The sequence below is a fragment of the Mobula birostris genome, chromosome 14, assembly GCF_030028105.1.
Source record: "Mobula birostris isolate sMobBir1 chromosome 14, sMobBir1.hap1, whole genome shotgun sequence".
In the NCBI taxonomy this organism is placed as follows: domain Eukaryota; kingdom Metazoa; phylum Chordata; class Chondrichthyes; order Myliobatiformes; family Myliobatidae; genus Mobula; species Mobula birostris.
This window is the reverse complement of record NC_092383.1, coordinates 961,209-976,980: the sequence shown is the minus strand read 5'-3', so window position 1 is coordinate 976,980 and position 15,772 is coordinate 961,209. Positions and strand designations below refer to the sequence as shown.

Genomic DNA, 15,772 nt, shown 5'->3' with positions numbered 1-15,772 from the left:
AGGGAGTAAATCAGGTGCTTGAGGAGTATAAGAAGTGCAAGAAAATACTTAAGAAAGTAATCAGGAGGGCTAAAAGACATGAGATTGCCTTGGCAGTCAAAGTAAAGGATAATCCAAAGAGCTTTTACAGGTATATTAAGAGCAAAAGGATTGTAAGGGATAAAATTGGTCCTCTTGAAGATCAGAGTGGTCGGCTTTGTGCGGAACCAAAGGAAATGGGGGAGATCTTAAATAGGTTTTTTGTGTCTGTATTTACCAAGGAAACTGGCATGAAGTCCATGGAATTGAGGGAATCAAGTAGTGAGATCATGGAAACTGTACAGATTGAAAAGGAGGAGGTGCTTGCTGTCTTGAGGAAAATTAAAGTGGATAAATCCCCGGGACCTGACAGAGTGTTCCCTCGGACCTTGAAGGAGACTAGTGTTGAAATTGCAGGGGCCCTGGCTGAAATATTTAAAATGTCGCTGTCTACAGGTGAGGTGCCGGAGGATTGGAGAGTGGCTCATGTTGTTCCATTGTTTAAAAAAGGATCGAAAAGTAATCCAGGAAATTATAGGCCGGTGAGTTTAACGTCGGTGGTAGGTAAGTTATTGCAGGGAGTACTAAGAGACAGAATCTACAAGCATTTGGATAGACAGGGACTTATTAGGGAGAGTCAACATGGCTTTTTGCGTGGTAGGTCATGTTTGACCAATCTATTGGAGTTTTTCGAGGAGGTTACCAGGAAAGTGGATGAAGGGAAGGCAGTGGATATTGTCTATGTGGATTTCAGTAAGGCCTTTGACAAGGTCCCGCATGGGAGATTAGTTAGGAAAATTCAGTCGCTAGGTATACATGGAGAGGTGGTAAATTGGATTAGACATTGGCTCAATGGAAGAAGCCAAAGAAAGGTGGTAGAGAATTGCTTCTCTGAGTGGAGGCCTGTGACTAGTGGTATGCCACAGGGATCAGTGCTGGGTCCATTGTTATTTGTCATCTATATCAATGATCTGGATGATAAAGTGGTAAATTGGATCAGCAAATTTGCTGATGATACAAAGATTGGAGGTGTAGTAGACAGTGAGGAAGGTTTTCAGAGCCTGCAGAGGGACTTGGACCAGCTGGAAAAATGGGCTGAAAAGTGGCAGATGGAGTTTAATACAGACAAGTGTGAGGTATTGCACGTTGGAAGGACAAACCAAGGTAGAACATACAGGGTTAATGGTAAGGCACTGAGGAGTGCAGTAGAACAGAGGGATCTGGGAATACAGATACAAAATTCCCTAAAAGTGGCATCACAGGTAGATAGGGTCGTACAGAGAGCTTTTGGTACATTGGCCTTTACTAATCAAAGTATTGAGTATAAGAGCTGGAATGTTATGATGAGGTTGTATAAGGCATTGGTGAGGCCGAATCTGGAGTATTGTGTTCAGTTTTGGACACCAAGTTACAGGAAGGATATAAATAAGGTTGAAAGAGTGCAGAAAAGGTTTACAAGGATGTTGCCAGGACTTGAGAAACTCAGTTACAGAGAAAGGTTGAATAGGTTAGGACTTTATTCCCTGGAGCGTAGAAGAATGAGGGAAGATTTGATAGAGGTATATAAAATTATGATGGGTATAGATAGAGTGAATGCAAGCAGGCTTTTTCCACTGAGGCAAGGGGAGAAAAAAACCAGAGGACATGGGTTAAGGGTGAGGGGGGAAAAGTTTAAAGGGAACATTAGGGGGGGCTTTTTCACACAGAGAGTGGTGGGAGTATGGAATGAGCTGCCAGATGAGGTGGTAAATGCAGGTTCTTTTTTAACACTTAAGAATAAATTGGACAGATACATGGATGGGAGGTGTACGGAGGGATATGGTCCGTGGGACTAGGTAGAAAATGGTTCGGCACAGCCAAGAAGGGCCAAAAGGCCTGTTTCTGTGCTGTAGTTTCTATGGTTATGGAAGGGAGAAAAAGATCAGCCATGATTGAATGGTGGAGTAGACTCGATGAGCCAAATGGCCTAATTCTATTCCTATGTCTTAAGGTCTTAACTTGAACAATACTTCCATATATATCCTGTGATTGACTTTGGTTAGCTGACTTTGGTCAGCTGACTTTGGTCACTGCCAGTCTTAAGGTCTTATTAACTTCCTTCCAAAAGCTTGTATTCCTTGTTTCAACAAGAACAGTGCATTTGGGACACATTTTTAAAAAAGTGCACTCTTTGACTCCTGGTAAGGGTACTTGAGATGAAGTGTTGAATAACAGAAGGGATGATAACATTTGCGTTTACACTTACACTCTTATAATAACCCATGCAAGATGGACATACAACACAAAGTTAAATCAGGCCATGATCTGACAACACCAGCTTGCGTACTTCATTCTTTCAGGGAAGGCTTTACAAAACCAATGCATCATAGAAGGCCATTCTATCATCCTTACTTATCATACTACAAGCCCAAAAATAGGACTGACCATTGCATATCCTCTAAAATAACAAGTAAACCTCTCTGCTTAAAGAACAATTAGGATTGTCCAGCTCAGAGTAACACACACACAATTCTGGAGGAACTCAATGCTGGAAATAATAATAATAAGTACTTTACTGATCCCGAGTGGGAAATACTTTCATTACATCAGTGATATTTAAAAACACACTTAGCAGTGTGCAGACTTAACTAATTATAAAGTACTGAATAGTGATATACACAATAATTTACCAATGTGCAATAATAATGTACAAAGTAATAAAAACAGCGACTATTGTACTATGATGTGCGTTCTCCTGTCACACAGAGATGAACTGTTGTACATGCTTTTTGCATTTCGTAGGAAAGATTTTCTGTAATGATCCTTGTGACAGTGGGGCTGAATGAGTCTGTTGGAAATGGTGCTCAGCTGCTTATTCAGTAGGTCGTGGAGAGGATGTATCAGATGGTCCATAATGGATAACTGTTTGTTTAGTCACCTCCTCTCCACCACTAACTCAAGAGTCCAGGGGCGGATCCAGCCTTTTTGATCAGTTTATTTGATCTTTTTGCATCACCAGCACCGATGCTGCTCCCCCAACATAAAGCTGCAAAGACGACTGCACTCACTACAACAGACTGGTAAAAAATCTCCAGCATCCTGCTGCACACATTCAAGGACCTTAGCTTCCTTAGAAAATAGAGTCTGCTCATCCCTTTCTTGTAAACAGTCTTGGTGTTGGTTTTCCAGTCGTCTGTTATCGAGGTGAACACCCAAGTATTTGTACTCCTCCACCTCTGCAACTTCTTCTGCCAGAATGTCTACAAGACTCATCATAGTCCTCTTCCTCCTGAACCACTCCACAAACCCATCCACCAGTCCTCTGTACTCTGACTCCTGCCCATCTCTGATACACCCAACCACCGCAGTCATTAGAGAACTTCTGCAAGTGCCAAGCTCAGATCAGGACAGGACAGTCCCTTGTGGAGCCGCAGTGCTACTCACTACCATCACAGACAGAGAACTAACCTGCCGTACAGACTGTCAGGTAGTCAGTAATCCAGGAGATAGTGGATTTGTCTATGCCTATCCTCTGCAGCTTCTCGCTCAGGAACAGTGGCTGGAGAAATCAAAAAATGTGATTTTCACAATGCCACCAGCATCATCCAGGAGCAAGTGAGCTCTTTGCAACAGGTAGATGATGCCATCATCCACTCCCACAGGCAAACTGTAGAGGGTCCAAAGAAGATCTCACCTGCGGTCCAAGGCGAGTCAGGACCAGCCCCTCCAGCACTTTCATCACATGAGATGCGAGGGCAACTGGTCTGTAGTCATTAAGTTCAGATGTTCTTGGATACAGGAGCCAAGTAGGAAGTCTTACATAGCACTGGTATCTTTTCCTGACTCAGACTGAGATTGTAAAGGTGCTGCAAAATACTAGACAGCTGCCTCACACAGGCCTTCAGTACCGTGGGGCTGATCTGGTATTTATCCGGTCCAACAGCCTTGCCTTGATGTAGTCTCTCCAGCTGTCTTTTAAACTGACCTGCAGTCAGTCAGGCGGGGGAGGGTGGTCATCCCCATGGAGGCAGGAGACTCCAAAGTTGGGGGGAATTTGGAACACAAGCACTCAGAGGGGAGGGAGGGGTGAAGGGAAAAAAGCTTCGGGATCAGGGAGGGTGTGGGGTTTGGGCAAGTAAGGAGCGGGAGAGCAAGAGGTCCCGTGCTGAACCTGTCGAAAAACAAGTTCAATTCATTAGCCCTATAGATAGATATACAATCAAACAACAAAATGCAAAGTATGCCAGATGGAAAATAAGTCCAGGACCAGTCTATTGGCTCAGGGCGTCTGACCTTCCACGGGAGGAGCTGCAAGTTCGATGGCCACAGGCAGGAGCGACCTCCCGTGCCACCCAGTGTTGCATCTCGGTGGAATGTGGCCGAAGTCCAACAGTAAAAAGTTCAATATCTGGTCTACAAACACGTTCCTCGATCGTAGTATCCTTTACGCTTACTGCTCTCAGTGCACTTCCGGTCAGCCGGAACGGTCTGGAAGCCGTCCATGTGTTCCAGTGAAACACATAACACTGCACTCCAGTATCCAGGCCACCCTGATCTTCTTTTCCATAAACCTGAAGCCAGTGATCTGTTTCATGCCCAGCCATACATCCCTTATGCTATTCTGCCGGAGCCTGTACTCCAGCTTCCTCTTGTAGGATTCTTTGCACTCCTTCAGCTTTACCCACAGTTCACTCTGTACTCGCCTCAGAACTTGTCTATCTCCAGACCTGGTTTTTCATATTCAATAGTCACTGGTGATCCAGGGCTTGTTGCTGGGGAAGCAGCATACAGTCCTGGTTGGTAAGATGGTGTTCTCACAGAGTTTGATACAATCTGGGATACAATCAGTCATTTTGTTAATGTCCTCCCTGTGTGGCTCATATTAACACATCCCAGTCCGTCTAACCTCTCAAAGCATTCTTGCAGAGCCTTATTAACATCCTGAGTACACCTCCTTATACAATGAATAAACAGTCGGCGTTTCAGACTGAGACAATTCTTCAGTAAAATACTGCCCAATTCATTACAGAAAATCAGTAAAATTACTCACATAAAATTTGAGGTTCAATTAAAGTATAGCCTGTGGGACAATTACTGAAGCAACCCATTCATTCAGCCTCCACCACATTTTGAAAGCAGTAGGAACCCGATCCTAATGCTCCCAGTTATGTACATAGCCACCTAACAAATCAAGTTGATGTTGAAGCTTCAGTTAGTTTTCCTCTACCTCACAGCAGCAATGCTGAAGCGCGCTTACTTTTTAGTGCTTTTCCTTTCCAGTTTCACTTCTGCTTTCTTATTGAGATCAGCCAAACACGTAGACAGATACAGTTTCTTCACATCACTTGAAACTGCAGGCATTTTGAAAAGCCTCTGATTCTCAGCTGTTTGGAGCAGAAATGATTCTTTCAATATTTACTTTCAAAAGCAGCTGGATTATGTACATTCTTTGTCTGCAGAAAATCAGAAAGAAAATATTTTAGAAGTTTAAGAGCTGATGCCTTTGACAATTCAAACAGGCAATCAACGTCAAATAATTTTTTTAATGCATGTTAAAATATTTAAATATCTCACACAATGAGCAAAAGCCACATTTCCAGGACTGCGTTAAACCACAAGTAAAATTTGGCCAAAAAGCAGATGTGTGCAACGTCATTCAGATTGGAACAAACCAGCATAACAGTTCCAGTTTCATTCTTACTTGTAAAGTATTTCCCCCGTTGGGGACTGAAAACTTTAATATCTCCCACAAAGAATCAATCTTTTCATCTATTATTTGAAAGGTGCAGTGTCCTGGGTTAAGAGAGGACAATTATCCTGATATTACAACCCTGCCATGGTTATTGAAAATACACTCATCAATGTGCAGGTAGGACAGGGGTTCCCAACCTGGAGTCCACAGACCCCTCGATTATGGGTAGGGGTCTATGGCATAGAAAAGCTTGGGAACCCCTGAGGTAGGGGGAAAAGAGCATAACCAAGAAGCAGGGTAGCATGCCTCAAATGATTTGATAGTACTTGCAGTCATTTAAAGGCGAGCAAACAGTAAACAATTAACTGATCATGACTTTTTCCACAAACTTGTCCAATATCAGACAACCTGTTTTTGTAGGAAACACGGAACCCATGACTTTGGTTTAAGCATTCCCTCAATTTAATCCTTCCAATCCCATGTTCTTTACTTACTTATTCCAGGTACAGAACAGATTGTACAGTCTCATACACTGGCATCAAACTTATTATGGTAACAGGAGGAAACCAGAACTTTTATTTAAACCTATCTGACATATCCAACCTTGTGAAAGCTCCGCTGGGGCAGACTCCGCACTTCTGCTGCCAATGAGCAGTAAGGCAGGCCTTGGGCCTGTGTTCAGCAGCTGCCCAATGCCAGATTTCTGAGGGGAGTTAGGCATCAAAATCTGGGGGATGGGGAGGGCAGGTCGAGGGGGAAGAAGTCGCAGAATCAGGGTACGGGGAGCAGAGACGGCCCGGACACAAGGCCCCGCGCCCGGAATCCAGGTACGAACCTCTCGGAACCCAAGCCCAGTGGACAGACACAGTACCGAGGCTGAGGGCCGGCCGCTGTCGCTGCCACTGCCCACAGACACTCAGGTACCGGCACGGTGGGGCTGCACTGTCCGGCCCCCGCACTCTGGCGCTTCCGCTCCGCTCACTCTGGTTCCGCGGCCGCAGAATTCCCCCAGTGCGCCTGCGCGGCCCCCCTTCCGGCAGGAACATCCGGTCAGTCGCCAGTCAACAATATGGCTATTACCCTCCTCAGGAGACATTGCACCGGGTGCGCTTCTTATCACTGCGACGTAGGAGTCTGAGCAATAATATAAACATTCTGGCGTCTCCCCCCTTTTCCATTCCTTAGGAAAGTTTTCGGTACGAAACGTCTTCGACTGTTGGTTTATTTGTATGGACGCTACCTACCCAGCTGAGTTTCTTCAGCATTGTACGTGTGCTGCTTTGGATTTCCAGCATCTGCAGAATTTATTGTACAAATAATATAAATCTTTTTCCAACGGGGAGGGTTCAAAGATAAGAACCTTTGAACATAGGTTTAAAGTGAGAAGTAGGAGTGCTTGAGGTATTGCACGATACTGTCTCCAAATAATAACAGTCCATCATCCACACTTTTCAAATCAGAGCTGGGGACTTCATCCAGGCTTATTTGAAGAAATTCCTACCCGATGACCATCAGCACATAACCTGCAGCACCAGAGACCCCAATATATTTGATAAGAAATGCGTACCATTCCATGCCCAGACCGCGTTTCAGTAAATCTGATCACTTGGTTGTCCTTCCCATACCTGCATACAGGCAGTGGCTAAAGAGTAAGGCTGAAGAGACTATGACAACAAAGAGGTGGTTGTGGGAGGCAGAGGAGTGGCTACCAGATTCCTTCCAGTCAGTGGACTGGGCTGTGTTCAAGGACTCATCTGTGGATCTGAATGAATACATAATTGTCAGACTTTATAAATACAGTTGTAGATGAGTATATCCTCACAAAGTCATTCAGTCTTCCCCAACCAGAAGCCCTGGTTGAACCATGAGATCTTCAATCTGCTGAGGGTCAGATCAGAGGCATTTAAGTCAGGTGACCAAGGAAGCTATAAGAGATCAAGGTATAACCTCCAGAAAGCCATCTCACATGCGAAGTGGCAAATCCAGACTAAACTTGAATCAACAAAGATGCTCAACAGCTGTGGCTGGGTTTGAATGCTATCATCTCTTATAAAGTAAAATCATGCAACATTGATGACAACAGGGCTTTGCTTCCAGATGTGCTCAATACCTCCTATGCTCACTTAGACTGTAAAAACATGGAAGAACAATCACAAACTCCCATGATGATCCTGTGATTTCAGTCTGAAGCCGACGTGTGAGCAGCCTTCATTCAGGTAAATCCATGAAAAGCAACTGGACCAGGTGGGGGTACTTGGCCAAGTACTGAAGACCTGTGCTGATCAATTGACAGGAATGTTTACTGAGATCTTTAACCTCTCACTTGGCAGTCTGAGGTACCCAGCTGTTTCAACCAGGCTTCAATTACACTGATTTCCAAGAAGAACATGGTAACCCACCGCAATGACTATGTCCATTAGCACTTACATCCACAGTGATGAAGTGTTTGAGAGGTTGATGATGAAACATATCAACTCCTCCCGAGAAGTGACTAGGATCTGTTCCAATTTGCCTGTCAGTGCAACAGGCCTAAAGCAGTTGCAATTTCATTGGTTCTTCACTCAACCTTAGGGCATCTGGACAGCAAAGATGCATACATCAAGATGTACTTTATCGACTGCAACTCAGCATTCAATGCCATCATCCCCTCAAAACTCTAATCAATAGGCTTCAAGACCTCGGCCTCACAACCTCCTTGTGCAATTGGATCCTCAATTTCCTCACTTGCAGACCCCAGTCAGTTCAGATTGGCAACAACACCTCCCACACAATCTTCATCAACACAGGCTCACCACAAGGCTGTGTGCTTAGTCCCCTGCTCTATTCGTTTTACACTTATGACTGTGTGACCAAGCACAGTTCCAATGCCATTTTCAAGTTTGTTGATGATGCCGTTGTCGTAGGCTGAATTATAGGTGGTGATGAATCATCATATGGGAGGGAGATTGAAAAAGTAGAGCAGGAATTCTTTGAGGAAATAACAGGCAGAATAGACAAACATGAGTCAGTGGATGTTGTTTATTTGGATTTTCAGAAGGCCTCTGACAAGGTGCCACAAATGAGACTGCCTAACAAAATATAGTATTATGGGAAAGGTACTAGAATGGATAGAAGATTGACTAACTGGTGGAAAGCAAAGAGTTGGAATAAAGAGGGCCTTATCTGGTTGGCTGCTGGTGACTGGTGGGGTACTGCAGGGGTGCTTGGGACTGCTTTCCCCCCCCAATGTTTCATGTCAATGATTTGGATAAAAGGATTGATCGCTTTGTGGCCAAGTTTGCAGACGATAGGTGGAAAGACAGACCGTGTTGAGGAAGTAGGGTGACTGCAAGAGCACTTAAGACAGACAAGGTGAATGGGTGAAGAAGTGGCAGATGATATATAATGTACGGAAGTGTGTGGTCGTGCACTTTGGCAGAAGGAATAAAGATGTGGGAGAAAGAATAACAGATGGGGTATGAAGGGGAGGTGGGGCATTAACGAAAGTTACAGAAGTCAATGTCCCACCTCCCCTTCATACCCCATCCGTTATATAGGCCTCCCGTCCCATGATCCTCTCATATCCCTTTTGCCAATCAACTTTCCAGCTCTTAGCTCCATCCCTCCCCTTCCTGTCTTCTCCTATCATTTTGGATCTCCCTCTCCCCCTCTCATTTCTCTTACTATCTCTTCTTTCAGTTAGTCCTGACGAAGGGTCTAGGCCCGAAACGTCGACTGTACCTCTTCCTACAGATACTGCCTGGCCTGCTGCTTTCTGAAAGTCCAGGTACACTACATCCACTGGCCCTCCCTTGTCCATTTTCATAGTTACATCCTCAAAAAATTCCAGCAGATTAGTCAAGCATAATTTCCCCTTCGTAAATCAACACTGACTTGTTCCGATCCTGTTACTGCTATCCAAATGTGCTGCTATTTCATCCTTTATAATTGACTCCAGCATCTTCCCCACCACTGTCAGGCTAACTGGTCTATAATTCCCTGTTTTCTCTCTCCCTCCTTTCTTAAAAAGTGGGATAACATTAGCTACCCTCCAATCCACTGGAACTGATCCTGAATCTACAGAACATTGGAAAATAATTACCAATGCGTCCATGATTTCTAGAGCCACCTCCTTAATTACCCTGGGGTGCAGACCATCAGGCCCTGGGGATTTATCAGCCTTCAATCCCATCAGTCTATCCAACACCATTTTCTGCCTAATGTGAATCTCCTTCAGTTCCTCCGTTACCCTAGGTCCTCTGGCCACTATTACATCTGGGAGATTGTTTGTGTCTTCACTAGTGAAGACAGATCCAAAGTACCTGTTCAACTCGTCTGCTATTTCTTTGTTCCCCATAATAAATTCACCCGTTTCTGTCTTCAAGGGCCCAACTTTGGTCTTAACTAATTTTTTCCTCTTCACATACCTAAAGAAGCTTTTACTATCCTCCTTTATATTCTTGGCTAGCTTACCTTTGTACCTCATCTTTTCTCCCCGTATTGCCTTTTTAGTTACCTTCTGTTGCTCTTTAAAAGTTTCCCAATCCTCTGGTTTCCCACTCATCTTTGCTATGTTATACTTCTCTTTTATTTTTATACTGTCCTTGACTTCCCTTGTCAGCCACGGTTGCCCCTTACTCCCCTTAGAATCTTTCTTCCTCTTTGGAATGACCTGATCCTGCACCTTCTGTATTATTCCCAGAAATACCTGCCATTGTTGTTCCACTGTCATCCCTGCTAGGGTATCTTTCCAGTCAACTTTGGACAGCTCCTCCCTCATGGGTCCATAGTCTCCTTTGTTCAACTGTAATACTGACATTTCCGATTTTCTCTTCTCCCTCTCAAATTGTAGATTAAAACTAGTCATATTATGGCCACTACCTCCTAAAGGCTCCTTTATCTCGAGTTCCCTTATCAAATCCGGTTCATTACAGAACACTAAATCCAGAATTGCCTTCTCCCTGGTTGGCTTTAGTACAAGCTGCTCTAAGAATCCATCTCGGAGGCACTCCACAAACTCCCTTTCTTGGGGTCCAGTACCAACCTGGTTTTCCCAGTCTACCTGCATGTTGAAATCCCCTATAACAACTGTAGCATTACCTTTGCGTCATGCCAATTTTAACTCTTGATTCAACTTGCACCCTATATCCAGGCTACTGTTTGGGGACCTGTAGATAACTCCCATTAGAGTCTTTTTGCCCTTACAATTTCTCAGTTCTATCCATACTGACTCTACATCTCCTGATTCTATGTCACTCCTCACAAGGGACTGAATTTCATTCCTCACCAACAGAGCCACTCCACCCCCTCTGCCTACCTGTCTGTCCTTTCGATAGGACGTATACCTTGAATATTCATTTCCCAACCCTATCGTTTCCACCTCCACCACCGCCGGCAGCCCATTCCATATGCTCACCACTCTCTGCGTAAAAAACTTACCCCTGACATATGTGAACCCAACAGCAGAAAAAGCTCAAAAGGGAAAACATTAATTAAATGGTTTAATGGTTATAAACTTCAGTCTATAACCATTAGGGTCTGCTGTCCTTGTACAACAAAGCCACTGAAAGCAAGCGTGCAGTTGCAACAACCAGTTTAGAGGGCTATTAGCTTGATGGTCTTCATTGAAAGAGGATTTAACTCCAGGGGCAATTATACAGTCATAGTGAATCCATACGCAGTTTTGATCTCTGTAACAAAACTAAAAGGGGTGGCCGACTCCTACTCCTATCTTTTAGTATGACAGCTCCCTTGGCTGGTGGAATTGTGTGAAAAGAGATTGAACAATCTCAACCTAGACTTCAAAAGGGCAGCAACCATGTGGGGTCAAGAAGAGCAGAGTGAGTGGCCTCAGTGGCCATTGCCCGGAAGCACTCTCACCTACCATAATTAAGTCCTTCGAGAGGTTGGTTATGAATACAGTTAACTCCTGCCCCAGCAAGGACGTGAGCTTCCTGTCACAACAGGTCTACAGCAGACACAATCTCACTGGCTCTCCGCTCTCATTTGCTACACCAAGTGATCCGCAAGACATACTTCAGGCTGTTTATTGATTACAACTTGATATTCAATGCCATTATTCACTCAGTATTAATAACCAAGCTTCAAAACCTGGGCCTCTGTACTTCTCTCTGTAACTGGACCCTCGACTTCCCTATCTGGCCACAGTCAGTACGGATCAGTACTATCAAAACCTGGGCCTCTGTACTTCTCTCTGTAACTGGATCCTTGACTTCCTTATCTGGCCACAGTCAGTGCAGATCAATAATAACATGTCCTATGCACTGATCAACAGAGACACCTCGAGAATGTGTGCTTAGCCCCCTGTTCACTCCCTCTACACTCATGACTATTTGGCTAAGCAAACTCAAACATCTATAAATTTGCAGATGACAGCACTGCCGTTTGCAGAAACTCAGATATTGACAAGGAGGCTTCTAGGAGTGAGATAGATCAGCTGGCTGAGTGGCTTTGCAATAACAACCCCGCATGCAGCATCAGCAAGATGAAGGAACTGATAATGCACTGATGCGAGGCATCCATTGTGAAGGACCCTCACCATCTGTGGATGCCCTCTTCTCATTACCATCGGGGAAGTGGTTATAAAAAGCCTGAAGACCCACACTCAACGATTCAGAAACAACTTCTTCCCCCTGGCCAGATGGACCATGAACACTATCTCATTATTCCTTTACTGCACTTATTTCTGTAATTTACAGATTTTTATGTCCTTCCATTGTACTGCTGCTGCAAAACATCACATTTCATGTCATATGTTAGTGATAACAAATCTGAGTCTGTTTCCCTCTAAAATTTAAAACAAAATACAACTGAAATGGTCAGTATTTATTTAGAGATACAGCACAGTAACCCACCCTGTAATCAATTAACCTACTAACCCATAAATCTTTGGAATGTGGAAGAATAGTCATAGTCATACTTTATTGATCCCAGGGGGAAATTGGTTAAAACCGAATGTAACTAATTCCAGCGCTAAAAAAAAAAGTAAAACTCTCTCCACCAGCATGTTACAGAGGGTGCAGCTTCAACATGTTACCGTGTGTAAAAAAATACAACAAATAACTAAGTTAAAAAGTTTAAAAGTAAGAAATTACAGAGAGGAGAATGTGGAGTACTGTACCTGGAGGAAACCCACGTGGTCAGGGGAGCACATACAAATATCTTACCGTGGCAGGATTCAACCTATGATGTAAAGTGTCGAGCTAACTGCTAACCTAGGAGGAAGGGAGGGAGGGGAGCTGGGGGGGGGACTTTGGGGTTCCCATGTCATTCTTTGGGGGACTTTTCTGTTTTCATGGATGTTATGTGAAGAAAAAGCATTTCAGGATGTATATTGTATACATTTCTCTGACATTAAATTGGACCTTTGAACCCTTGAAGAATGTTACCCAGGATGGGAGGCAGTCTAAAACCGAAGTTCAATTTCTTAAGATTAGCATTTAGATTTGGTATATGGAAAATTTTGTTCTCTCACACTTTGGTGACCCAGTGAAGTATTTGACCACAAAAGGATGTAATTACCATGATGCTGAATGTGCGGTGGGAGGTTGGTATTTGAGATACAAACTCATGGAATTGAAAGGTAGTGTGCTTGAGCCATCAAATGATATATTACTTCTCCTAATTTCCTGTTGCCCAGAGTGTCCCAAAACCCACCCTAAACCAATGGCCAAAGGGGGACTCAAACCCCAACACCAAACTCCCTGCCCCGGCTCATTAGCCGTACAGTCCCTCTCCCCAAGTTTGCAGCATTCTCCCCATACTCAGCCTCTCAACCCCCGCTCCCCTCCTTACTCACTGCGGGGCTTCAATCGGCGACAAGCTGGAACCTGTGGCCTACTTGTTCTCGGGTTCAGCTCAGGTATTTAATAAATTCCGAGCCGTCGGTCGCCGACGGATACGCTGTGGCTCTCCCTTCCCTGTAGTTCACCTCACTCCCCGCCCTCTCCGAAACGCCTCAGCCTGTTAATGCCGCACCATTAACTCCTATACCAAGATGGCGGCGCCAGCTGGGGTGCGCGGCCCGGGTCACGTGCGCCCCCTTCGCCCTCCGCGGTCCGCCTTGCGCTCGGTGGCAGCGCGGGGCCTGCGGCACGCGGCGCCCGCCAGCCCGTCTGTCTCGCTCCGTCCCCCGTCCCGCCTCCCGGTCCCCGCCGCAGCGATCTACAGCTCGAACCCCAGCCGGCGGCCGAGGTAGGTGTGAGTGGTGGCGGGGGTTAGGCGCGAACTCCCGCTCCCCGCGCGGGCGGCCTGAAGCTTTTCCAGGTCACGCCGAGGCGATGGCCGACCGGATGTGGAAGTTGATCCCTTTCTCTGCGCCTTAAACAATAATCGACTTCCCCCGGAAAGGCGCTGGGCCCCGGGCCGTCGCCCGCTTCCTGTCGTCCCGACCCAAGTGCCGCGGCAACCGACCGCACACGGCCCGGCCCGCTGGGCCCCCTGTCCGGGCCTGAGGCCCGGGCTGTCGGTGGATTCTCCGTCCCGGAGCGAGGGCCGTGTCTAGACTCATGAAGCGGACCTGCCGGGGCGGGAAGGGAGTGGGGTCTGGGGCGGGGGGGGGGGTGCTGGGCCTGGGGGATCGGAGGGCTGAGAGGGTGCGGCGGACGGAGGGGGACCGCGCGGAAGCTGTGGGGCTGATAGCCCCTTCTCCAGGCACGGTCGGGGGGTGGTGCTTTTGCTTGGTCAGTTCAATAGCAGGAGGATTCCAAAAGATCCATCCCTACACCCGCAGAGTTACTATATAGCCTAAAGACTGACAGAGCCAAACGCTGTGAGTGTGATAGAATCGGCAACATGCGCAGGGAATGGCGTTGCATATGTACCATATGAATGGAGTGAAGCTTTGGATATAAAACGTTGTGCTAGCCGGGTCCCAGAACCGGAATCTGAGCGGCTAATTGAATGTAAAATCAATCCGGTAGTAGGAAACAAAGGACGGCCGACTGTAGTAGCCAGGGCAAGACACAGTACGTACGGGCTCTGCTGTTTCTGGCGATGAACGTTATTATCGATGGTGTTCTAAATGGTGAGAAATTGGCGGAGAAAGTTAGTTCTGCATCGGTTGGGATTCGGAGATATGTAAGATAACAAGATAGGGGAGAACATTAATGGGAGAATACTGAATAATTTAGGGGAACAAACAAACGTTGGACTCCACGCAGATATCTTTGGGGTGCATTGATGCATTACGGTGTTCATGTTTGATTACGGCTCTTCTGTCCAAACTCTTGCAGGTTGTGCCAGGAATGTTGTGTGACCCCTGCCCTCCATTGATGGTTACCCGATAAAGAATTGCCACTAGTTTGGTGTGAGGTAGCCACCTCTGAGGGCTGGTGTTGGGCAGGCTGGGGTGAGGCATATGGCATCCTTGTCTTTCATCAGTTGTGGCACTGGGTATAAAGATTCAGGAAGTCAAGTTGCAGCTGTATAATACTTTGGTTAGGCTGCGTTATGTATAATTCTGGTCGCCACACTACAGGAAGATGTGGAAGCTTTAAAGAGGATGCTGCCTGGTTTAGAGGGTATCAGCTATATGGAGAAATTGGACAAACTTGGATTATTTTCTCTGAAGTGTTGGATGCTGTAGGGAAATGTGTTTATAAAATTATGAGAGGGGTAGATAAAGTTTTCTATCCCCAGTGGAATTGTCAAGTGCTAGAGGTCATAGCTTTGAGGTGAGGGGGGAAATGTGAGGGGTAAGTTGTTTTTACAGTGTGATAGGTGCCAGGAATGACAGAAGTGGAGATGGAAGCAGACAGGATCGAGGCATGTTGACGGGCACATGAACATCAAAATCAGGTTTAATAACACTGGCATATGTCATAAAATTTGTTTTGTGGCAGCAGTACTTTGCAATACATAATTTAAAACTATGATTTAGATTTTTAATTTTCTGCTGTCTGTAAGGAGTTTGTACATTCTCTGCATGACCATGTGGGTTTCCTCTGGGTGCTTCAGTTTCCTCCCACAGTCCAAAGAGGTACCAGTTGGTAGGTTAGTTGGGGATTGCTGGGTGACACAACTTGAAGGGCCAGAAGTTTCTATCCTCCACCGTATCTCAGTAAAATAAACAATAAGGAATAC

General features: G+C 45.6%; 2 protein-coding genes across 11 annotated transcripts in view; one reads left to right on the top strand and one right to left on the bottom strand.

Moving 5' to 3' along the window:
- Positions 1-13,646, bottom strand: part of usp8 (ubiquitin specific peptidase 8) — a 66,024-nt gene extending 52,378 nt beyond the window's left edge. The window contains exons 1-2 of one of the 5 annotated variants that reach the window (XM_072277905.1): positions 13,488-13,646; positions 5,255-5,450 (exon numbers count right to left, since the gene is read on the bottom strand). In XM_072277905.1, the coding sequence (XP_072134006.1) occupies positions 5,255-5,358 (104 nt within the window). In that variant the 5' untranslated portion in view covers positions 5,359-5,450; positions 13,488-13,646. Of the gene's footprint in view, positions 1-3,691; positions 3,946-5,254; positions 5,451-6,292; positions 6,723-13,487 lie in introns of those variants that run through there. The other 4 variants (XM_072277902.1, XM_072277904.1, XM_072277903.1 and 1 more) reach the window with 4 other exon arrangements.
- Positions 13,647-13,721: 75 nt separating this feature from the next.
- Positions 13,722-15,772, top strand: part of gabpb1 (GA binding protein transcription factor subunit beta 1) — an 81,587-nt gene continuing 79,536 nt past the window's right edge. For 4 of the 6 annotated variants that reach the window (XM_072277911.1, XM_072277910.1, XM_072277913.1 and 1 more), the window contains exon 1: positions 13,722-13,882. The gene's annotated coding sequence lies outside the window, so the exon portion shown is untranslated. The remainder of the gene's footprint in view (positions 13,883-15,772) is intronic. The other 2 variants (XM_072277908.1, XM_072277912.1) reach the window with 1 other exon arrangement.